Source organism: Carassius auratus, chromosome 40 (genome assembly GCF_003368295.1).
Source record: "Carassius auratus strain Wakin chromosome 40, ASM336829v1, whole genome shotgun sequence".
Classification (NCBI taxonomy): Eukaryota; Metazoa; Chordata; class Actinopteri; order Cypriniformes; family Cyprinidae; genus Carassius; species Carassius auratus.
Window position 1 is genome coordinate 15,612,255 of NC_039282.1, and position 25,622 is coordinate 15,637,876.

At 37.8% G+C, this 25,622-nt stretch overlaps 1 protein-coding gene across 2 annotated transcripts; it reads right to left on the bottom strand.

The window, feature by feature from the left end:
• Positions 1-3,432: 3,432 nt before the first annotated feature.
• Positions 3,433-24,372, bottom strand: LOC113058688 (NACHT, LRR and PYD domains-containing protein 3-like). Of its 2 annotated transcripts, none has more exons than XM_026226833.1 (11): positions 24,094-24,372; positions 22,908-23,015; positions 21,826-21,915; positions 18,546-18,818; positions 13,890-13,988; positions 11,687-13,540; positions 10,681-10,854; positions 10,133-10,306; positions 6,734-6,907; positions 4,967-5,107; positions 3,433-4,577 (listed from the first exon to the last, which is right to left on the bottom strand). In XM_026226833.1, exons 2-10 carry the CDS (start codon positions 22,955-22,957, stop codon positions 5,011-5,013), a joined length of 2,985 nt encoding a protein of 994 aa, XP_026082618.1. In that variant the 5' UTR covers positions 22,958-23,015; positions 24,094-24,372; the 3' UTR covers positions 3,433-4,577; positions 4,967-5,010. The 2 variants fall into 2 exon arrangements, with proteins under 2 accessions (XP_026082618.1, XP_026082619.1); XM_026226834.1 differs by having other exon boundaries at positions 3,434-4,577; positions 6,734-6,878; positions 10,278-10,306.
• Positions 24,373-25,622: the final 1,250 nt, after the last annotated feature.

Consider the following 25,622-nt stretch of genomic DNA (forward strand, 5'->3'; position numbering starts at 1 on the left):
ACCTCCTCAAAACTGGGTACAAATTTACACACCTGTTTTCCCTCTGCTTTTGATTATTATTTATTCTGTCAGGGACTAAAATAAAAAAATGTATTAAAAGAAATCAAGGACACATTGAGTGCAGACACAGACACTTGATATAATGCAAACATGTTTAACCATCTTTCTTTGCTGTAAGAAACCTTTTGGGGTTACAAAACACTTTTTTTTATAACTTGTCACCTTTTAAAGTTTTTTTTTAGGTTTCCTTTTTTGGTCTAGTTAATGAACAAGGCAATGGTATGGAAGATCATTTCCATCACAGAAAAAAAATATTAGGCTTTGGTTAATTATAGTTAAGGGTTAAAAAGTCAAAATGACAAAAATAATAATCATTAAACACCAAGTCATAATTATGAGATAAAGTAAGTGACGTAAAAAGTCAATTGTTATGACATTGAGATTAAATGACTAAATTATGACATAAAAATTCCTAATTATATATATAAAAAAATCCAAATTATGAGATTAAAATTCTAAAAGGATGACATTCATGATTATGACATACTATGTCATTATTATGAAATAAAAATGTGAATTAGAAAGTCAAAAGTGACTGAATTGTAATTGACCAGACAAAAAAATAATGACTTCTCTTATAATTTTGACTTTTTCTCACATATTTCTGATTCACCACACCTTGTTTTTTTCATATGTGGCAGAAACGGCTTCAACAGAAGAGTATAGTTGTCGTGTGTTATGCTTTTTTCCACAGAGCATCTCTTCTGCTGAATGAGTTTGAGCTGCACAGAAGCTTGAAAGAAGCTTTTGCATTAATCTGCGGTCGAGATGACAGTCTGAGGTTTGTGTTTTTGATGAACTCTGGGATTGAGTGTAGAACTGCTTTCATTTTTGTTCGCTGGACCGTAATCCTCTAACCCTGCTTTCTTAATCAAAACGGAGAGTTTTTAATCTAGCGTGGCACAGCGCAGGATTATGGATCTATGACCTTGTGCTTCTGCACAGCTGTTTCCTCCTCAGAGCAGATCTCAGTATAGTCGAGCTTGTAACATCTGGAATAATCAGACTCCTTGTATCTTTCTCTGTATGTGTGATTAACCTCTGTTATTAGTGTCTGCCCATCTCCTTTCTGCATGTTTAACAGCTTTAAATGGTTCTCTGTGATAGGGAACAATAAGGCTCCTTGAATGTAGTCTTTTCCTTAAAATACTATGACAACAAAACCCACCATACTTACAATATTATACATAAATAGATGTTTTGCCTAAGTGAGAAGGGATGTAATTATTGTGACAGGTTCTTATTAACTGGAGAGTCATATTGGAGATTAATTTGTGAAATATTCAGCTCTTAGAACTACATCGTATCATTATTATAAAATGCCAAATGTAATTAAAATTGACAAGGAAAGGAGATCAAACTAACATTTTTATTTACAGAAATGTTCAATAATAGCTTTGCTAATTCTTTAAATGCATACACTGTAATGGCAATCATAAAAGTTTTGTATGTGTGTGTGTGTTTTTATAATCACACATCAATTGATAATGTACTAGATAAAAATGATGAAATAATTTGCATTTTTCTGCCCTCTGCTGGTAAGGCAGAAGAAATGTAATGAAATATCGCCACTTTCTGGCTATCGAGGGCCATGCACACAAGGTTCTGCGGTTCAAATGACAAAGCAAGTCATTAACATTTAATTAATTCAGTGTAATAGTAAAAGTTTAATTTCAGTTCATTTTTTAGTTTACAAATTATAAGGATAAGCAAGAAGTACATGTCTTGTAATATGTGTAAAACAGGCAAGCAAATCAAGTAAGTTCATGTGCAAAATACATATAAGTGCTTCTCAATAAATAAGAATGTCGTGGAAAACTTCATTTCAGTAATTCAACTCAAATTGTGAAACATGTGAATTAAATAAATTCAATGCACACAGACTGAAGTGGTTTAAGTCTTTGGTTCTTTTAATTGTGATGATTTTGGCTCACAGTTTACAAAAACCCATCAATTCAGTATCTCAACAAATTAGAATACTTCATAAAACCAAAACAAAAAAAACCAAAACAAACTTGGCCTTCTGGAAAGTATGTTCATTTACTGTACATGTGCTCAATACTTGGTAGTGGCTCCTTTTGCTTTAATTACTGCCTCAATTCAGCGTGGCATGGAGGAGATCAGTTTGTGGCTCTGCTGAGGTGGTCTGAAGCCCAGGTTTCTTTGACAGTGGTCTTCAGCTCATCTGCATTGTTTGGTCTCTTGTTTCTCATCTTCCTCTTGACAATAGCTCATAGATTCTCTCTGGGGTTCAGGTCTGGTGAGTTTGCTGACCAGTCAAGTACACCAACACCATGGTCATTTAACCAACTTTTGGTGCTTTTGGCAGTGTGGACAGGTGCCAAATCCTGCTGGAAAATGAAATCAGCGTCTACAAAAAGTTGGTCAGCAGAAGGAAGCATGAAGTGCTCCAAGATTTCTTGATAAACGGGTGCAGTGACTTTGGTTTTCAAAAAACACAATGGACCCACACCAGCAGATGACATTGTACCTCAAATCATCACAGACTGTGGAAACTTAACACTGGACTTCAAGCAACTTGGGCTATGAGCTTCTCCACCCTTCCTCCAGACTCTAGGACCTTGGTTTCCAAATTAAATACAAAACTTGCTCTCATTTGAAAAGAGGATTTTGGACCAATGGCAACAGTCCAGTTCTTCTTCTCCTTCGCCCAGGTAAGACGCCTCTGACTCTGATGTTGTCTGTGGTTCAGAAGTGGCTTAACAAGAGGAATACGACAACTGTAGCCAGTTGTGTGGTGGCTCTTGATGCCTTGACCCCAGCCTCAGTCCATTCCTTGTGAAGTTCATTCAAATTCTTGAATCGATTTTGCTTGACAATCCTCATAAGGCTGCGGTTCTCTCGGTTGGTTGTTCATGTTTTTCTTCCACACTTTTTCATTCCACTCAACTTTCTGTTAACATGCTTGGATACAGCACTCTGTGAACAGCAATCTTATTGGCAATTCATTTTTGTGACTTACCCTCCTTGTGAAGGGTGTCAATGATTATCAGAGACCTTTTTGAAGGCTCTGGAAACCTTTGCAGGTGTTTTGAGTTGATTAGCTGATTGGCATGTCATCATATTCTAATTTGTTGAGACTGTAAATTTTTGTTAAATGTGAACCAAATCATCACAATTAAAAGAACCAAAGACTTAGACTACTTCACTCTGTGTGCACTGAATTTATTTAATACACAAGTTTTACAATTTGAGTTGAATTACTGAAATTAACTTTTCCTTGACATTCTAATTTATTGAGAAGCACCTGCATTAACGAGGCAGTTTTTAAATACATAATGTTGTCAGTGTAATTCAACAGTTGTTTAAATCAACCTATCATTCACACTTTACTATGGACAATTAATTAGGCACGTTAATATCTGTATTTTATGAACTACATCTTCATCTCCACTGACTTAAAGACTGTTAAATCAGACTAGCTGGCAAAAAATTAGCTTCAGAGGGAAAAAAAAAAGGCTACTTAGTTGTACAATGTCTACAGTTCAGTTAAAAACTAACGGCAATCATAATATGACATGAAAATGGTGTTTCTTAAGCAACATAAGACAGCATCCTTATTGATTATTGCACTATTATATTCCCAACTCCATCTCTACGTAGAGTTTCATCAACATCACATTAGTACTAAGAGTGACATCTTGGCCTGTTTCTGAGAAGTTAGTGACTTAACAAAGAGATAGCACTGTGTTTGTCAAGTCACGTCAAGTTTATTTATAGCTTTATACAAATACAGTAGTTTCAAATCAACTTCAAATTAACAAATAGGAAAATAAAGATGCAAACTTAAATATGTCAAATTAAAATCTGCTTTAAAGCAGCTCTATAAATTCTGCTGTGTCACTGTGTGTATGTGTGTGAGAGCAAGAGACATTTCATATAGTGTGGTCCAGATCAAACTAGAAAAATTGCCACAAAATGTTCCACACCCCACTCAAACTTCGGGATAATTTGTCATATTGCATAATTATTTAATATGCTGATATCTAGGCTGTATTTTAAGCCAGATAAATCTTGCATCCATAATTAAAGCATCACCAACCACTGCTGAAATGTCATCATTACAGGCGTAGTCGAACCATGTGATGCTGGAGATCCACCGCAGCTGGTTGCTCCATGCCTGGACAGTCTGCTTGAAGTTGGCTTTCTCTTTGGCGGCCAGCATAACTTTGTCCACATAAAGAAGTGTCCATGGCGCTGGCCTATTGGCTTATCCAGGACTCATTCGAATATCTAACAGAACAATCGAATTGTCCCATATTTGGCACATGTAGCTGGGTTGCCATTCTTCTTTCAGACTGGAACGGTCGTGCTGACCTGCCAGTCGACAGGCGGCATCTTCTAGAGAGCCTGCCTTAAGAAATGTGCTAGCTATTAAATCGAATTCCAGCACTGTGACACACCTCTGCTGGCCAATGTCTGGTCCAGCTGCTTCACCAAGCTTCATTCTCCTCACCGCTTCAGCATCTTCGTCAGCTGTGATGGGCTGCACTGGACTGAGAACACATCATATATACAGTATTTTATACACACATACAGTTACTTATTTTTCACACACTGTATAGCAGGGGTGCAGAACCCAATTCATAGAGGACTGGAGTCTTGCAAAGTTGAGTTCCAACCCTGTAGTTTTCAAATAAGCCTGAAGCACTTGATTAGTTGGATCAGGTGTGTTTTATTAGTGTTGAAGCTAAACTCTGCAGGGCTCAGAGTTCTGTACCCCAGCTGTATAGTCAATATAGTAATCAACATCTATGTAATCATTATTATGAATCTATTAATTTGTATTCAGTATGTATGCCAAAATACACAAACACAAAACAATATGTTCACTGTTACCTAACCTCGCTCAGGGCAGTTTCTAAAAAATTGGCAAATTTCTTACATTAAGGTGGAGAGAGATGAGAGAGTGGCTGTCCGAGTGGCATATTATTCTATAAGTGTGTGGCGACGGAGTCGGTGTGGATATCGGTGTGGAAATTTGGGGCCAGGGAAAGATGAGAATACCATTGGATACCTGTAAATACTAAAAAAAATAATAATAATACATAGTCAGTTGTGTAAAATCAGACAATCATTTGAAATAATAAAAGTCTCAAACATGCTTTATTTTTAGAAATACAGATCAACTGCAAACAAGCAAAATCTCCCTGTTTATCACATACAGTATTAAAAAAAAAGTGAGAGTAATGAAAGGCTGTAAATGAAAGATTGTGCAGGAAGCCCTTATATGTGACCCTGGAGCACAAAACCAATTTTAAGCCGCTGGGGTATATTTTAGCAATAGCCAAAAAACATTATATGAGTCAAATTATTGATTTTTCTTTTATGCCAAAAATCATTAGGAAATAAAGTAAAGATCATGTTCCATGAAGGTATTTTGTATAAGAAAAACTTAACTTCTGATCAAGGGTATTATAGTTTTGCTTAATTTTTATTTTAAAATTGTTTTCAGTTTTGCTTTAAATTTAAGTTTAAGTTAGTTTCATGAATGGTTGTTGTTAGTTTTAGTTTATTTTTTATATTGCAAACACATTTCTATTTAGTTTTTATTTTATTTAGTTTCAGTTGTAGTTTTAGTAATTATAGTTTACCAGCTAACAGAACACTTCCAGTTTAGACCAAAGAAAGCAAAGCAAGACATTCATTTCAGCAAAATGTAATGTTTGCACAGTTTAGAGTTAACTCTTGATGGAAATATATAAATAACAAGATTTGAGATGCAAAAAAGAACCAAACAAATGTACCTTAAATTTACATAATACATGATGAACATGCATATGAACAATCATACATATTAAAGATTAAATCTTTTTGATTTTGTGTGTATGTGTCGACTTCATCATTACCGATGGTAGTCTTCCTTTCCGAAACTTTTTGCCATGAAGGATTTGTATTCTTCACAATGGTTGGTTTGCAAATGTACTTTAAGGTTTGTGGGATTTTTTCCCTTAATTTCAACACCACAAAGTGTATTATTCAGCGTGACAATGCATTTGTTTTTTCCTGCTTCGGAATTAAATTCGAAATAGTCCCAAACAGGGCTCTGCCATTTCCTTCCGCCTACCTTCATTCATGTCTGTCGTATTTATCAGTTAACTGAAGTTGCTGTCAGCCTCAGCTAACCTCACATGCATAAAGTGCCATCTACATGTAAATGTATTATACAGCCTGCTTGGTTTTAAACTAAACCACATCAGATTTTCTGCCATGGGATGAGAGCTTATTAATAATGAAAACGAATACTTATTTTTGATAATTATTATTTTATTTGAGTTAGTTTTTCAATAACTGTTGCTAGTTTCGTTTACTTTTAGTTTTTCATTTTGAATTTTACATTTTATTTCAGTTAACAAAAATGTTTTTTAACTGATAGTTTTAGTCTTAGTTTCATTTTTTCTTTGTGAAAATAACCTTGCTTCTGATTAGTAAAATGCATTGCTAAGAGCTTCATTTGATCAACTTTAAAAGACTATTTTCTTAGTATTTAGATTTTTTTGCACCCTCAGATTTTTAAATAGTTGTGTCTCGGCCAAATATTGTCCATTCCTAATAAAGCAAACATCGATGCAAAGCTTTTTTCTTACTACTGTAAATGTACAGATATATGAATTTGAAATGAGAGTATTTATTCAAAACCATTGATACTTACTGCAGTGTCTCCAGTTTATAATGTGGAGAATTCAATAGAGCAGTGAGCAGTTCACATCCTGAATCTCCTAGTCTATTCCGAGTCAGATTCAGTTCTCTCAGATGTGAGGGGTTTGTTATCAGAGCTGAAGCCAGAGCAGCACAACCTTCAAGTGTGATTCCACAGCAGCTCAACCTGTAGAGAACATGACATGCTGTTGTTAGAGATACAGATGTGCAGTCCTGCTGCTGCTAGTTGGCACTGGAAATACAACACACCTAGTTGGTTAATATAGTTTCAAATTAAACCTGAATATTAATAATTCATTTATTAAAAAAGTTGAAATGGAAAAAGTTTAATTTTACGTCAGGCCTTGCTTGCTGTGTATGTACCTTGTTAAAATAACAACTGTAAGAATAAAATTGACATACATAAATTATATATATACGTATATAAGAGTAAGTGTGAAACAGGCGTGAGCTGGGCCATAGCTGGGTTCAGCGGGGACCTGGTGAAGGCTGTACCAGTGGGCCCTGTTTGAAATTGTTTAATTTGTATGTTCGTTTATTTTTATTTATTTGTGCTATTTACACAATTTTTGTGGGAGTCCAACCCTCTAACCATTAGGCCACGACTATAGCACTGGATAGTCTTCAGTGTAAAAGTGAAAAACCTACATTTATTCAGACACCTTCAACATTTCTCACATTATTACCGTTTTGCTATATATATAAAAAAATATATATCTGGTGTCTGAATACTTTTTGGTTTGACTGTTAAAACCAAGTAATTCAGTCAAGAGCAGTGGGTGATTTTCATTTTCATTTTCTTGGATTAACATTACAGCAGCCAGTAGCTAAATTAGGCGATTTTGATCAAAACACTTGAAAACGCTTATTTTTAACATCTCGCTTATTTTTAACATCTCGAGACGCCTTTCTCTGCGTGAGCCCTGAACACCAGAACACCGCGAGTTCTGAATTGTGCTCTTTCACATCTTTTTGTTTGTTCAAACTGCGATTTGTATTTGTTCGTTCGGGTGCAGGAGGGACTTCGAGGAGAACTTCGCAGAAGAGAGCTCGGTTCAGTGTCGCTGTCCGTGGTGCGCGGCTCTCTCTCTCGTGCACACCAAACACGGCACGCGAGTAACCAGCTTCTCTGTTCAGCTTTTCCGCGTCTTGTGTTTGGATGCTTTAATGTTTAAATCAACACGCGGTAAGGCTTAAAAACACGTGAAAAAGATAAGCTTTCGTGACGATGCGCAGCAGTGGCCTGTCAACTGTACTGAGCATCTTTTTAGGCTGTCCTCAGCGAGTCAGTTATATAAAATATCAAGGTGAAAGTCATCATAGCTTGATTAGTATAGACCCAGCTCTCAACCCAACTTTGAGAATAGATTAACAGCGATATTTTTTTATCGCCCGATAAGAGTCTCGCGTTAACGCAGCACGTTAATGCCGATAATGGCCCACCACATATATATATATATATATATATATATATATATATATATATATATATATATATATATATATTCTCCTACCAAAATGAACAAAGATATTTAAATGATCAGATTTTTAACATTTGGTTAATGGGGCACAACACAACACCTGCTTATAATATGTTGTCTTACTTTTATTTGGTATTCTGTTCAGAATACTTTATTATATTTGCTGTTGTTGATCTTATATGACTTACTCAAATGTTTTCATTAAATATTATTTTATTGGCCAATGTTTGCTTGTTAAATGTCTCACATTTTATAATTAATATAATGCAATGACAGCAAATTACAAATATACTTCATCTCTACAGTAGCTTCAGTGTTGATCTTAGTGAGTTTGTACCTGCTGATCCTTTTTACTCAGCTGTCTTTGGGGAATTTATACTCTCTTTGTCGTTGTTCTCTCAGGTTGTACACCACATGAAACCTACCAATTGTAGATTTACTGGATTTAACGGCAGCATTTGCTACAGTGGACCATTCAATTCTTCTTGCACATCTTGAGCACTGTGTAGGCATTCAAGGCTCCACACTTAAATGGTTCAGGTCATATTTAACAACTAGGAGTTTCGCTGTTACAATGGGAGATTGCTCATCATCGGCTTCTCCCCTCTATTGTGGAATGCCCCAAGGTTCAATTCTGTGCCCCACCTTGTTTTCTTTATATATGTTGCCACTAGGGGCTATAATAAACAAGCATAATCTGTAATTTCATTGTTATGCAGATGATTTACCTGCCTTTAAAATCAAATGGCAATGTCGCATTAAACAGCTTGCAAAATTGCATTAATCAAATTAAGCTGTGGCTTTTTGCAATTTCCTTACTTTGAACGAAGATAAAACTGAATGCATTGTCTTCAATACAAGATGCAAGTCAGTAAATTCAAATTTGGAATTTGGGCGTGAAATTCGATTGCGGCATGAAATTTTAGAGACAGATTAACAATGTGGTAAAAATTAGTTTCTTCCAGGCTTTCTTCCAGGCTTCCAAGGCACAATTTGGAAAGAGCTTTACATGCCTTTATTAGTTGCTCTTTATGTCGGTCTGAGTCAAACATCTCTTTCCCGTCTGCAACTTGTACAAAATGCTCCTGCTCGCTTTTTAACCAATACATCTAAAAGAGCACACATTACTCCGGTTCTAGCTATTCTCCACTGGCTTCCAGTGCGTTTTAGGATTGATTTTAAGATTTTATTATTTGTTTTTAAAGCTCTGAATGGGCTAGCACCTGAGTACCTGTCTTAGCTTTTAACTCTGGGTGGACTAAATCGGCGGTTGCGGTCTTCTGATCAACGCACTTTATAGGTCCCTAAGTCGAAACATAAACAGTGGGGTGATAGGGCCTTTGCTGTTGCTGGCCCTAAGCTTTGGAACAAGCTCCCCCGACATGCGTACTGAAACAGACGTTGTATTTTTTAAAGCCAAACTTAAAACGTATTTGTTTAAATTGTCATTTGATATGCAGTAGCGGTGTAACATTGTAAAAATTTTCCGTTGTCCATTGATGATTTTAAGTATTTATTGTTTTATGTTTTATAATTCTGTTTTCCTTTACTTTTATTAGAATATTGTGTTTTGAATGATGTGTTATTTGTATCTGATGTGAAGCACTTTGGACGCCTTGTGGCTGCTGTAAAGGGCTATAGAAATAAAGTTGGATTGATCTTTCAGCAACATTTACTATAATATTTGGTTATTATTTAATATAAAAAAAAATTATTCTTTAATTTTAGATATTTACAGAAAACCAGTGGTGGCAACCAGATGTGTAATACGTGTACAATGTATTTTTTTGTAAACATGTAACACTGTGGTGATAATCAATGCTGTGATAGTTCACAACAAAATGATATAAAATTCAATCAGATTAACTATGATCCCATATTCTCTGCCTTAGACAATCAGATTATCTTACCCCAGTATCTCCAATTTACAGTCAGGATTCTTGAGTTCAGAACAGATACACTTAACTCCAAAATCTTTTAAATGATTCCTGGAAAGATCCAGTTCCCTCAGGTGTGAGGGGTTTGATCTCAGAGCTGAAGTCAGATAATCACAACCTTCATCTGTGATACCACAGTTACACAACCTGTAGAGAACAATGACACACTTCACTCTCTCAGATCAGAACACAGAAGTCCATCCATCCATCCATTCATTCTCAAAACTGCTTACCACAGGGCTGTGGTGATGCAGTATACTATCCCAGTGTTCAGTTTACAGCATTGACTTCAGATTGAAGATTTTTAATTGATAAATATAATAATCTGCTTCTGTTTCACTAAGAGATAATTTGTTATAGCCTTTTGGGTATCAATTAAGCACACAGCGACCTGTGGTTGTATCATGGGCAGCTCCTGGTGCTTTCTGATCCCACCCCATCTTTCTCTTCTACATTACCTCCTTAAACCTTAAAAAGGAAGAGACCATTTATCTGAGTACCAGACCATGTGTGATTCTCACCTGAGTATCTCCAGTTTACAGAGAGGTTTCTCCAGTCCAAAAGAGAGATGCATCACACCAGAATCTCCTAGTTTATTCCCAGACAGATTCAGTTCTTTCAGGTATGAGGAGTTTGATCTCAGAGCTGAAGTCAGAGCATCACAACCTTTATCTGTGACACCACACTTACTCAACCTGTAGAGAACAATTATTATGTTATTATTATGAAAGTCTGTTGCTCACTGGCTATGAATACACATACAGACAGATCATGGGTCACAGGAGGGGATTCTCCAGATTTAATTACTTAGGCTAAGCATCAGCAAACACAAACCACTGTCCACTGTTATTTTTAACAGAAAAGAATGCAATGAGCTTGTAATCATGACATTCACACTTACTGATCTATATATAACTTGACTGCGCTCTTGCACACCTCTTCCAACCGAACCAGGGACTGCTAAATGGACTAGTCACACTAATCAAATGAACCAGGCTTTGGGGGCACACCCTAATTATTCTCCCTCATCCCGCACACACAGGTCTCTACCCGCGCATTAAGTGCTGTCCCGCACCACATTTACATTTTGGATTTATTATGAGTTACATTTAAGTTTTAAGTTGTAATATCACAACCGTTGCAGTGTCCAATTCAATTTTGCGTACTAGAAGTCTAGAGTATTTAGTCAGAGGGGCTGTAATCTTAAAAAGTACCCCTTAAGATATAGTCTTAAGTCTTAAGATATATATGGTTAAAGTTTTAGTATGAAAACATCATGGAACTATGGATTTAACAGAAACGATTAAATGTGTGAATTTTCATTAGTCTATATTATGTATTTCCCTCCATGTCTTCACATATTTATTTATGCAAATACAAATAAGATTCAAGTGGGGGAAAAACAACGGGAAGAAATGCTACACCACTCTGAAGAGTTTTACTAGATATTAAAATAAATAAAAAGTATTTTTAGTATCTTACTTACTAATATTTAAGAGTCTAGTGATTGTTCTTAGTGATACTTACTCAGCTCTTCTGGATTCTTTAATCACAGGCAACAACTTCTGAAGAACATGATCAGCTCTATTTTCTGCTCCAACAAATTCATTCAGCCTAAACTCATCCAGATTTTTCTCTGATGTCAACAAGACAAAAACTACAGCTGACCACTGAGATGAAGAGAGTTTGGCTTCATTTATTTTTCCAGATTTCAGATACTGTTGTATTTCCTCCACTAGTGAATGATCTCCCAGTTCATTCAGACAGTGGAACAGATTGATTGATCTCTCTGGAGAGTTAATGGTCCTAAACTTCATCTTGATGTACTCAATTGTTCTCTCATTGCTTTCAGACCTGCTTATTGTCTGATTCATTAGTACTTGTAGGAGAATCTGATTAGACTCCAATGACAGACCCAGAAGAAACCGCAGGAAAAGATCCAGATGTCCATTTTTACTCTGTAGAGCCTCATCCACAGCTCTCTGATGTAGTTCAAATATATCCATGGAAAGGCCAAAATGAAGTTGATGAAAAGGTTTTATAAGCAAGGCATCCTGTCTTCCCAGATCATGTTCCAGATGAGATTTCATGATGATGTCTTCATTAATTTGTTTGGTGATTTGGTCAAACACACTTATATTGTGGTTTGTACAGGAGAGGTGCACATATAGAGCCGCTAGATGTTCCTGAACGCTCAGATGAACAAAGCAGAAGACTTTCCCCTGATACAAGCCAAACTCCTCTCTGAAGATCTGAGTGCACAATCCCGAGTACACTGATGCTTCGGTCTCATCAATGCCACACTCTCTCAGGTCTTCCTCGTAGAAGATCAGGTTGCCCTTTTCCAGCTGTTTGTATGCAAGTTTCCCCAGTTTGAGGATCATGTCTTCATCTGTCACCTTCTTCTCATAGTCCTTCTCATGTTTGATGTTGGTCTGAAGGAGCAGGAAGTGTGTGTACATCTGAGTGAGAGTCTTGGGAATCTCTCCACTCCCTTTTTGACTCAACATCTTCTCCAGAACAGCGGCTGAGATCCAGCAGAACACTGGGATGTGGCACATGATGAAGAGGCTCCTTGATGACTTCAGGTGTGAGATGATCCTCTCGGCCAGACTCTGATCACTGACTCTCTTCCTGAAGTATTCCTCCTTCTGTGGATCATTGAAGCCTCGTACCTCTGTCACTCGATGGACACACTCAGAGGGGACGAGATCAGCTGCTGCTGGTCTGGAGGTGATCCAGATGAGAGCAGAGGGAAGCAGATTCCCCACAATGAGGTTCGTCAGCAGCACATCCACTGAGACTGATTCACTTACATCACACAACCTCACATCACTCTGAAAATCCAGAGACAGACGACACTCGTCCAGACCATCAAAGATGAACAACACTTTATATTTGTCACTGGATATTTCCATTTCTTTTGTTTTAGGGAAAAAGACGTGAAGAAGATCTGAAAGACTGAGTGTTTTGTCTTTCATCAGATTGAGCTCTCTGAAAGGAAGAGGAAATATGAGCTGGACGTCCTGATTCTCTTTCCCTTCAGCCCAGTCCAGGATGAACTTCTGCACAGAGACTGTTTTTCCAATGCCAGCAACACCCTTTGTCAGCACAGTTCTGATGGGTTTGTCTTGTCCAGGTAAAGGTCTAAAGATGTCCCTACATTTGATCTGTGTGTCCTCTGTCACTGCTCTCCTGGATTGTGTCTCAATCTGTCTCACCTCGTGTTCATTACTGATCTCTCCACTGTCGCTCTCTGTGATGTAGAGCTCTGTGTAGATCTCATTCAGTAGTGTTGGGTTTCTCTGCGTCGCTGTCTCCTCATACAGACACTCAAACTTATTCTTCAGATTTAATCTAAATGTATTGAGCTGAAATTGACTGTAGAATTAAAATAACACATTATCACATTTCAGTCATTCCAAAGATTTTACAGCAGCAAAATATCTCTACTTGTTTCTCACACACACATACACCCACCATAATTTCTCAAACTGCAGGAATTGCCAGAAAGAAGTGCTAATTTGCAATAATTAATTAAAACAGTAACTTTCCTTCATGTAGAACATTCATACTATAGAGAACATTTATAGCAAAAACGGTATTTAAATCAGCACACCATATTTAAACAAGAAAAACTCACTACAACGTTAAGTGTCTATTGATGGGAGAAGAATGCAGTAATAATGCCTAACTATACAAACTGTGCAAGTTGCCAGAGTTGACATACCTCCAGCATTTTAAGGGTTCCAATGAACAGACACTCTTCTCAGACAAATGTCTGGGTACTGGATTTTGTAAAATCTTCCCTTCATTAAATCTTCTTCTTCTGTGAACAGCAGATCAAGAGAAATACTCAGGGGACTCCGAACAGCACATGGTCTATTCTCTACCACCAGCTCTAACTGTTATTTTCATGCACCAACTCTTTGGAACAGCAAGAATAGTTTTTATTATTGTTAACCATGTGTTCCTCTTCAGGAACTCGAGCTGCGTCAAAGCACTACGGGGAACGCGTTTAGCATGAGCGACTCTGAATATCACATCTAATCAGTCTTATAGAAGAGCGTGACGTCACGGCCGGCATCAGCTTCGCGTATTTCAGCAAGCGCTTTGTGTGTGCATGTCATTCTGCCTTGTCAGTCCTATTTATTGTTGTTTGTCACTATTAGCTCCTCAAAGAGTAAGCAATAGTCAAAGAGCAAAGCTAAGACGAGACATCTGAAAGGCGAATCCAGATCGTGTTTCAGATTGTGTGGTCCTCGCTACATCACGAGTGGGGATACACGGTCTGTGCACAGTCTGCCTGGGATTGAGGCACTCTGCCTGCACTGGTACAAGCCAGTGTGGACGCTTCGATCCCAGAGGACTCTTCTCGAGAGGGACTCTTCGCCAGCGGTCCTCACGGTGTCGGTCCCACTTTCGCCAAGGCAGAGCGGCATTCGCTGGGTTTGCAGATAAATCTGCTGGAGGGTATGGAGACGGGTGCAACCCTATCTCCTACCTCACCCGCCAGATCTGCCCGATCTCCGGGTTCGGAAGCCAGAGTGTTGCGGTCCTTCTGTCCCCGGTGACGGCCGTGACTTACCGCCTTTCTTTCTCTGAGGAGACTGAAACGGAGGCGTCGATGAGCTCGCAGTTGCACAAACATAAGTTGCATAAACATCAGTTGCACAGACAACAGTTGCACAAGCATCAGTTTCACAAGCATATTATGCCTAACTTTATAACGAGCAGCATTAATGAGGAGCGCAGCTCGCGCAGTCAGCTCTCAGGAAAAATAAGGGGGCTGACTGGGCTTCTCGCATATCTGGGGATGGGTCGAAGACGGCTCTGCCTATCTCCACCGATGTTCCCTAGATCTAGAGTTCATTCTCGAGGTTCAGAAGCACGCGCAACGGTTCCTTCCCCCTCTTTGAACTCGCAGCTGCAGCTACTTATATCTGTTTGTGTGACTAAGCTGCTCACGTGCTGCCGAGGCAGCGTGTGTATTACATCATTTTCAGTTTGATGTGAATCTTACCAATTCAGACCGTCTTTCCTCGTCTGATTGGTTAACTGCATTAATTCTGACGAATTAAATTCAGTATTTATCTGACTATGAGAAGTTAGAAATGAATTATAGCAACAAGGCCATGACTTAGGTGCCCTTGAGCAAGGCACCGAACCCCCAACTGCTCCCCGGGCGGCGCAGCATAAATGGCTGCCCACTGCTCCGGGTGTGCATTCACGGTGTGTGTGTGTTCACTGCTGTGTGTGTGCACTCTGGATGGGTTAAAAGCGGAGCATGAATTCTGAGTATGGTTCACCATACTTAGCTGAATGTCATGTCACTAATAAAGGGTGGTATAAATGGCATGTATTGGAATTGATACTATCGAGGAAGGGGCCGAGACCCGGGGAATGGAAACTTCAACCCGAGGTGGTGAAAAAGATATGGAGAATTTTTGGCAAAGCAGATCTCTTTGCGACTCGAGACATCACAATGTCCCATTTGGTTCTCTCTAGTTCATCCAGATGCTCTGGGACTGGATGCTATGGTACAGACCTGGCCGAGGCTTCGTCTGTACGCCTTTCCCCCTATTGCTCTGCTCCCGGGAGTTCTGGCGAGAGTACGCCGGGACGGGGTCCGTCTGTTGCTAGTAGCCCCATTCTGGCCAGGCCGAGTATGGTTCACAGATCTGGTCTCGCTCCTCAATGGCTCTCCATGGGAGATACCAATCAGGACAGACCTACTCTCTCAGGCTTAGGGAACGATAATTACCCCTCGCCCGGAGTTATGGAAACTGTGGGTGTGGCCTCTGAGGGGGCACAACTCATAGCATTCGGTCTCTCACCCGAGGTTGTTGAGACCATTCTCCAAGTCAGAGCTCCCTCAACGAGGAAACTGTACGCCATGAGGTGGAAACTCTTCACCTCATGGTGCAGAGACCACCAGCTTGAGCCAGCTAACTGCCAAGTTGGTACAGTTCTGGAGTTTCTACAAGCCAGGCTCTCTGCAGGGTTGACCGACTCCACACTGAAGGTTTACGTGGCCTTACCATGCCCTTCTCAATGGTCAGTCTTTGGGAAGACACCCCTTAGTTACACATTTCCTCTGTGTAGTGCTGAGGCTGAGACCTCCAGTACAGTCCCGTATTCCCCTGTGGGACTTGGTTGTGTTGTTAGAGGCTCTTTGCAAATCTCCATTCAAGCCGATTCAAGATATCCCAGACAGACATCTGACCCTTTAACCGCCTTTCTGTTGGCCATTACCTCTCTAAGGAGAGTAGGAGATTTACAGGCCCTCTCAGAAGCTTTCCTGCTTCTAAGCAAACTATTAGTCGTTGAATAGTTGAGACTATCAACGCCACCTATGAGTCCTCTGGTCGTCCCCCGCTGTTGGGAGCCAAGGCTCACTCTACACAGGGTATGCCGGCCTCCAAGGCCTTTCTAGCAAGTGTGTCCATGCGGGACATCTGCAGTGCTGTGGGGTAGTCCACACCTTTCACTTTTGCAAAGTTCTATGGCTGAGATATGCCAGTCACTCCAGGCGCTTCAGTTCTCTCGTCCAAAGCTGTGCTCTTCAGATACACACTAGGCAAGGATTTGGTAGTCTGGCAGCGTGGGTACATCGCTCCCTGTATCGCTTCGACGCAGCTCGAGTTCCTGAAGAGGAACGTCTCCAGGTTACGTATGTAACCCTAGTTCCTCGAGGGAACGAGACGATGCGTCTTGAGGCCATACCCCCGGCACCCCTGCTGGCGCTTGCTGGTACTCGAAGCTGATGCTAGCTGTGCGACTCGTGGCTTTATAGCTTCCTGGTAGCTTACGTCACCCCACCCGTGATGTCACGCTCTTCTAGAAGACAGATTAGATATGATATTCAGAGTCGGGCCTTACAATGGGCCTTACTCATTAAAAAATGTTGGCAATAGTGTAAACATGACCTATATGGCCTAAAAGAACACAAAATGTTTGAATGTTTTACATGTGGTAACTTGTAAGCAGGTGTAAAGTTTATCATACCTACCACCTATCATTTCAAAACTAACATTTTGAAAATATGTTAGCTTGATCAGGTGTGTTTGATTAGGATTGGAGCTGAACTCTCCAGGACTGACGTTGGCCACAGCTGATATATACTGCAAGTCATCTGGGTACTTTTTTCCAGTTTTATGAATATTGTGACATGCAACTCTTTAAACATACTGTTTGTTGACTACTATATATTAGGGAAGTACGTGATTTGCATTGCAGCCAGAATGTCCTGCATCATGGATGGCCGTGTTAGTTTTAGGTCAGGTTTACTGAAAGATCACAAATAATTAAAAACAAGTTATGTCGCAAAAATACTCAAAACATACCTTAAAGGTGTGCTATTTTTTTTTTTTTTACTTTATTTAGTGTGTAATGTCGCTGTTAGAGCAAAAACAATGTCTGCAATGTTGCGATGCTTGAACGTCAATGCAAAGTGAGATCTTTTATTTTAAAGAAATCAATGTTTAAAGGGATACTCCACCCAAAAATATAAAATTTGTCATTAATCACTTACCTCTATGTTGTTCCAAACTCATAAAAGCTTTGTTCGTCTTCGGAACACAATTTAAGACATTTTGGATGAAAACCGGTAGGCTTTTGACTGTCCCATTGACTGCCAAAGAAATAACACTGTCAAGGTCCAGAAAAGTATGAAAAGCATCGTCAGAATAGTCCATCTACCATCAGTGGTTCAATGTTATGAAGCGACAAGAATACTTTATTTAACAATTCCTTTATCAACAGTCTCCTTTGTGTCTCTCCATATCACGGTATGCTGCATATGCTCTTCTTTGTCCTCCGCGCCACAAAAGCACGCTGTTTCTATGTGTATTTATATATTAATTTGAAAGAAAACAGCACATCCTTGATGTGCGGCTGACACAGAAGTATACGCATCATTCGGTGATATGGAGAGACACAAAGGAGACTGTTGACAAAGGAATTGTTGTTATTTTATATCTTAAATTGTGTTCCGAAGACGAACAAAGCTTTTAAGGGTTTGGAACAACATGGGGGTAAGTGATTAATGACAACAATTTTAGGGTTGAGTATCCCTTTAAGGACTACAAAAAATGGTTGGGAAGGACTACAATGAGCTTCTTCCTGTTTTTTTTTTTAAACCACCCCTTTAAATGAATGATATGATTGTTAATGAAATATAGGGTGAGAAACTTTCTCATGCCATGCCTCATACAAGAGAATAAATAGTATGCATTTTGTGGTGCATGTTGCCCATTTAAACAAAATAAGAAAAAGTTTTCTTAAAGTGTACACCCCCAGCTGTTAATAATTTATGTTTGCCTTCTTGGGCATCAGTAAAAGATTCCAGCTTTTCCTAAATGTTTGCACTATAGAAATACTGCACCTGTGTAAAGATCTATTTTTATCACTGAAAAGTGGTGGTGGATCCATAGACCAGTTACTCTTCATAGACACAGAGCTGGGCTCTGGTGAATCTGATTTGTTTCCATCACTGAAAAGTGGTGGTGGATCCATAGACCAGTTACTCTTCATAGACACAGAGCTAGGCTCTGGTGAATCTGATTTGTTTCCATCACTGAAAAGTGGTGGTGGATCTATAGACCAGTCGCTTTTTAAAGAGGCACAGCTGGGCTCAAATTTTTTCTGATGCTGTGAACTGTAAGAGAGAGAGAGAGAGAGAGAGAACATTTAGTGCACCTAGTAAATTACATTAAATTAAAATAATTACATAATATACAATAACCAGCGACATAAATATTTTTAGAAGATGTACTAAAAGGTGTCCCCAGAATGTGTCTGTGAAGTTTTTTTTTTTGTTGTTGTTGTTGAAAATGTCTATTTTTAGTGGAAGCAGAAACACACTGTTTTCATGCCTGTCCTTTTAAATGCAAATGAGCTGCTGCTCCCCGCCCCCTTTACATTGCTTTTCAGTCAATTTATTGCCTTTCCCCCCAGGGCCAGTCTTAGCAAATAGGCAAGGTAGGTGACTGACTTGGGCCCCCTAAAATGCTTTTTATATACAAGATGCGCATTAAGCGCAGACACGCGAACAGTTGCTGTTTACGGTGTTTATTACCATGACAACCATCTCCATCTCCGAGTTGAACATGTTTCTTGTGTATCCTGCTTGTAGCAATTGAAAATATAATGCATCTGAAGCTAATTGACGCACGAGCGTGAGGTCTCTCTTTTCCTTTCTTTCTCTTTTTTTTTTTTTTTTCTCTTTTTCTCTTCTCTCTCTGCGTCTGTTCTGATCAGCGAACGGGTGAAAAGAGTTAAGGCGGTCGCACACTGGACGAGAAGTGCCGCGTTGCGCCATATGTAGGACAACTCGAGGTATCGCACATCGGACGCGCACATTCTATATGCGCGAGCTCAATTTTGCAGCAAGATGGGTGAGTTTTAACTTCATCTATTATTATTATTATTTTAAATATATGGTTTTAATTGATAAAAGCTGAGTTTTGAATGTTAATTAATGAAAAGAATCTGTGTCATAAGTCTGTTATTGTTTTGTTGTATCTGTTGTCTAGGCAACTCTGTTACAATATTGTTTCGCTAATGTTAGTTAGCCAGCCTGAGTGAAAACGTAACCAAACACTTTGTAATGTTATATTTCAATGAAACAAATGTACTGTATTTTAGTTTCAGTTTCAGTTTATAACATCTGTTTTTTTATATATAAAACTATGCAGATGGCGCTCTGTGGCGCTGCAGAAATTTAAACAGCGTTCTGAGTCGTAGCTGGGCGCCGCGGACAGACGCCGAATGGCGCCGCTGGTGTGTGTACACTCATAGAGAATAATGTGTTCGAATTTTAAAGACGTGGCGTGACGCGGCGCTGCGCTTCTCTTCCGGTGTGTGACCCCCTTTACGCTTTCAGTTAAAACACAGATATGTTGCTTCTCTAATTTTACATGCAAGCATATACAAAATAACAGCACAGCTATTTTCTTTATCTTATATCTATACTCTTTGGTTTTATCAGATGACGACACTGATTTTTGTGCAAATTAACATCTCAGAAGGGATAGTTTGTTAGTCTTAATGGGTCATGTTTCAGTCACTATTTCATATTCATCCTATTGTGTGATAACAACCAGTCAAATATAACAATGAAAATGGTTTTTAGAATTTAGCTTCAACAAAATACAGATTGTGGCCCAGAGGGGCAAACAAATGCAACAATAAATAATAAATCTACATTTTGCATGTTTAGAAGAAGTGAGCTGCCTTGTCTTGTGGAAATACAAACAGGTTGTGTACTGCAAGTAAATTGCTCAGTGCAAAGAAAGAGAAGTAAAAAGAACATGATATTTCCATTTTTTGTTTGTTTGTTTGTTTTTTGTCTAAAATACATGAACAAGTTCTTTGAAAAACATCTATGAACTATGAAACATGTCTACTCCACATGCTCTGTTAACTACGGTTTCACTATTAATAAAAATATATAACATAAAGCATCCATATTTGTCCATGCCCATTTTGATTAGATTAAAAATTCGAAGGCCTGATTTCACAAACAGGTCTTATCTCAAACCAGGACTACCCTTAATTAAATTAAGATATTTAAGCAACTTTTACAAAAAATGCCTTAGAAAAAAATCTAAGGATCTTCACACAGAACAATGACACTGACATACTTTTAGATATGTCAGAGCAATATATTTTCAGTTGAGACAGCTCAAACGTGCATTTTAGTCTGGAACTAGCTTAAGCCTTGTCTGTGGAACTGTGGGGGAAAGTATTAATTTAAGGTACATTTAGAACAGATAAAATATGTGATTAAATTGTGATTATTCAGGAGTTTAGTCATGATAATCATGCAATAAATTATATATTTTAATGGATTGACAGCCCTAAGTTAAAATGACTAAAATTAAATGTAGGCTTATGCTGGTAACTCATCAGTAGACTTTCCTCGTCAATATAGGCTAAATTTGTTCTCATTCTTACTAATTCATGTTTTTATATGAATTAACCTCTGAAGGGAACTGGTGGTCTTCAAAAAAGTTTTGATCACATTTTAATATTACCTGATTAAGTGTAATTTATGAGCTGAGCCGCTTTGTTTACAGATATTGCCATGGAAACCATTATATTTCTGACGTACCAAAACCATTTTCAATAATCCAGTCTGCAGTTTTTGTTCAGACTATGCGAAAATTCACCCACATAAATTCATTTTTAATGATATAATAATTCATACTTCCGATTCATTCCTTTTCTTAAAAAAGGGTTTAAAGGTTCAGTTGTGAGGTTTATCATTTTATAATTTATTTCGTTTTTTTGTTAAAACTTGTATCTCAAAGGTAAATTTATGAATATGTCATGGTCCACAACATCAAATAATAAAATTGTCTGCTAAATGAATAAATGTAAATATAAAAAAAACACATTATAACATGTACATTAAAAAATGTAGAAACATTGGAACAACAATGTGCGACCATTGTGCAGCAGCAAGAAGCATTACAGCAAAAAAATATTGGAACTTCTTTTTTTCCTTTTCAAGCTCTGCGAAAGACAACATTTAAACATTTTTATAAAACAAAACAAAATCATTTACTAATATAAATGGCAAGAATTTTCAATTTTATGCACAAAACATATTGTACAAAGCTCAAGTTCTGCTAATAGTATATCTTTGCAAAACTCTGTACCTGCGGCGATTAGTTTTAAGATGGAAAGACCGTGGCAGAGACCAATAACTCATCACAGAGAAGACCTCAGATATGTCTGAATCTGATGAACTTAGAAGAGAAAGAGTCAGGGTATTATAAAGGGCACCAGTTTCTTCTCCATTATATAAATATGGAATAATAAAATACCTGTTATTTGGTTAATTATTCTGTATATACCATACTGTTAAGACATAACATTATAACATTTTACCAGTTTTTGTTCAGGAAACACTCAAGCAAAATCTATGTAATTACTAGTAGGAGATATATTATACTACAAACCTGATTGCAAAAAAGTTGGGACACTGTACAAATTGTGAGTAAAAAAGGAATGGAATGATTTACAAATCTCATACACCTATATTTTATTCACAATAGAATATAGTTAACATATCAAATGTTGAAAGTAAATCATTTTGAAATGTCATGCCAAATATTGGCTAATTTTGGATTTCATGAGAGCTACACATTCCAAAAGTTGGGAGAGATTGCAATTAGAGGCTGGAAAAGTTAAATGTAGATATAAGGAACAGCTGGAGGACCAATTTACAACTTATCAGGTCAATTGGCAACACGATTGGGTATAAAAAGAGCCTCTCAGAGTGGCAGTTTCTCTCAGAAGTCAAGATGGGCAGAGGATCACCAATTCCCCCAATGCTTCGGCGAAAAATAGTGGAGCAATATCAGAAAGGAGAAAAGAAGCCTATATTAGACAAGACTGTTATAAAAGAAGAGGGGATCCCATACAGTGGTAAACATGGCCTTGTCTCAACTTTTTGTGTTGATGCAATTAAATTTAAAATCAACTTATTTTCCCCTTAAAATTATAAATTTTCTCAGTTTTTCTGAATAAAATCTTGAAATGTGAAACTTCCACATTTCATTCTGGTTTTATTCACAATTTGTACAGTGTCCCAAATTTTTAGGAATCAGTTTTGTATATGACTAAACAATTATACTACTATACTAATACAATTACAATGCAAAGTAGCTACCTGACTTCACTGTGATATTTAACTGGTGTATCAATATGTACCATTTCAAGTCTTTAATAAGAGTACCTGATTTCTGTTTGAATATCTTCATCGCTGGATGTCTCCGTGTCATCCATAGTGGAGCTGCACAGGATTCAGGCTTCACCAAAACACTGACTCCCAAAACTTAACCAACTGAGTAAAAAAAATAATAATGTTTTATTTTGAATGATTTATGTATTTCATATATATATATATATATATATATATATATAAATGCGATTTTTATAGTGCTATGTAAATGTTAAAAATTTGCTGAATTGGATCATCAGATGCATTTGGTATGAATGCATTTTTTTTTTTCGCTGGCTGCACTTCTCAACATCTTAAATGTAGGGACACAGGATGACAAAAGTCCTAAATATTGAAAAACTGAAGTCCTTCTTTTAAAATCACACAATTAATCACTATTAAAGTTACAGTATTGTCAGCTGTATTCAGATTCATGCTTTGTCTTTTAGTTCGTATTTTCCAAATAATAAACAATATTTAGGCTAGTTAGTTGTTTTGTGTTCATTCTATTAGTTCAATCGACTTGGTATGACCAAAAATGGAGCGGGAGCACTGATCTATAATATAGATCAGTGAGCGGGAGTTGTGATGTCAGTGTCTCTTTAAATCTGAAAAACAGCCTCACCCTTATTTATTACTGCAGCAGGGAAGGAAGACCAATTGTGTATTGTGAAGTAAAGTCTCTGACATAAATATAAATACTGTGTTGCCATGATTATTTTAAATTGTAACAATAAGTAAAATATTTATTTAATTTTAAAGTTAAATTTGTATTTAAATAATTTTGTTGTGGTGGCGTGAAACATTTCCCTAGTGAATATTTTGAGGTAAAGGTTAGCAGCTAAAAGTAGCCTATAAGATAAAGACGAAAAGAACATCGTCAAATACAAACACAACCTTACAGCACAAGCGCAAAAAAAAAAAAAAAAAAAAAAAAGATTCAATAGTTCGTAGTTTTTACTTTAAATTTCTGAGTGAAAAAAAGCAGACGGAAGGTGTAAAGAAAAATTACGAACAACTATTAGTAAAAATACTATGCCATTAAAATAAATGTTTATTTGCATGAATTAATTAAATGTGTTTGAATTAAAATACATGTTGATGAAGTAGACTAAAAAAAGTGCAAGAATGAATAGACAAGACAAACCCACAATACACAAACATTTAATCACGTATGCTAATAAACAAGATTTTAACTTACCCAAAGCTAAAATGAACAAAGATTAGTTTTTACCGTCTATGCTTCCGTACTCGTGTGACTGGCAAAACAACTGTCGACTAAAGAGCTGCTACCGTGCTGTATTTTGTATGATGGAGGCCCACCGCAGTTTACCAATATGCACTAAAATATAGAATACTGCTGTGCCTAAGGATGAGCTATGATAAACGCTATTTATTGTATATTGACAATTCAAGACCGTCCTTTTGGATAAACAAAAAAATGGCTCCTAAAAAAACGTAGTTTCACTTTCGCTCAGCCAGACTGACGGAAGTGGGTGTGACTGATTTCCACAGACACGCAGAACGTGCAGGATTCATATATTGTCTTTTTGCGGCTTAATATTTACAGTCAGACACTAGTAACTGTTACATGTCGCGTTTTGATTCAAGTGTACTGACCTACTTTTGATTTATTCATCCAAAATGTGGGATATTCCATTCGCGTTAGGCTAGGATTTTCATTTTTATGACTGGATTCTGAACCAGTCTTTGTTTTCCGCATATGCAATATGAGAGTAAGGAGTCACGTGCCGATTTGGGTTGATTTGGGAGGGGTCTGAGCCGGTCGGCCACAATAGTATGTTCCTGCACAACCGGAGTCAACAGATTCAGGACCGCGGATCTGGGCCGCAGTTCTAGGACCCTAGTTTTTCGTGACAGCGCCACCTACCATACTGGACGATATAGCGATGGTTGCAGTTTCAGGACCGCAGTTCTAGTATCCTGTTGGTTTAGTTTGCAGTCACGTTACTTTGTATATAGCGTCAATATAATAATCTCAGTAGCATGTTTTTAAATGTGCTTTTTGATTCAAGATGCAGCTGAGGTTAATTACTAAGTGTGCTTTGAGTCACAATTTTAAATTTAAACATGAATTTGAACAAAATACAAGTGAAATATCAGTTTTGTAAAATTGATATCAATTTTAAAACAATTATAAAAAAATGAAGAACCTTAAAAGTCTTAGTCTCTTGAATTATACAGTATATTGATTAACCTCCTTAAGGTGAATTAGCTCATTATCAGGTAAGTTAAAGTTGGAATCAGCGTATGGAGTCACTAAATTACTGCCAATAGACCAGACACAAGAATGATTCAAGAATGTTTATATATATATATATATACAGTACAGACCAAAAGTTTGGACACACCTTCTCATTCAAAGAGTTTTCTTTATCTTCATGACTATGAAAATTGTAGAGTCACACTGAAGGCATCAAGGGCTATTTGAGCAAGAAGGAGATTGATGGGGTGCTGCGCCAGATGACCTGGCCTCCACAGTCACCGGACCTGAACCCAATCGAGATGGTTTAGAGGTGAGCTGGACCGCATACAGAAGGCAAAAGGGCCAACAAGTGCTAAGCATCTCTTGGGGAACTCCTTCAATACTGTTGGAAGACCATTTCAGGTGACTACCTCTTGAAGCTCATCAAGAGAATGCCAAGAGTGTGCAAAGCAGTAATCAAAGCAAAAGGTGGCTACTTTGAAGAACCTACAATATGACATATT

Excerpts from the sequence above, each read along its gene's own strand:
- LOC113058688 (XM_026226833.1), bottom strand. The coding sequence starts at position 22,957 with ATGGATGACACGGAGACATCCAGCGATGAAGATATTCAAACAGAAATC. Across the intron at positions 21,916-22,907 it reads GATATTCAAACAGAAATCAG|TTCATCAGATTCAGACATAT; the intron begins GTACTCTTATTA and ends TTCTCTTCTAAG. Across the intron at positions 13,989-18,545 it reads AAAAATAGATCTTTACACAG|AAGAAGAAGATTTAATGAAG; the intron begins GTGCAGTATTTC and ends TGCTGTTCACAG.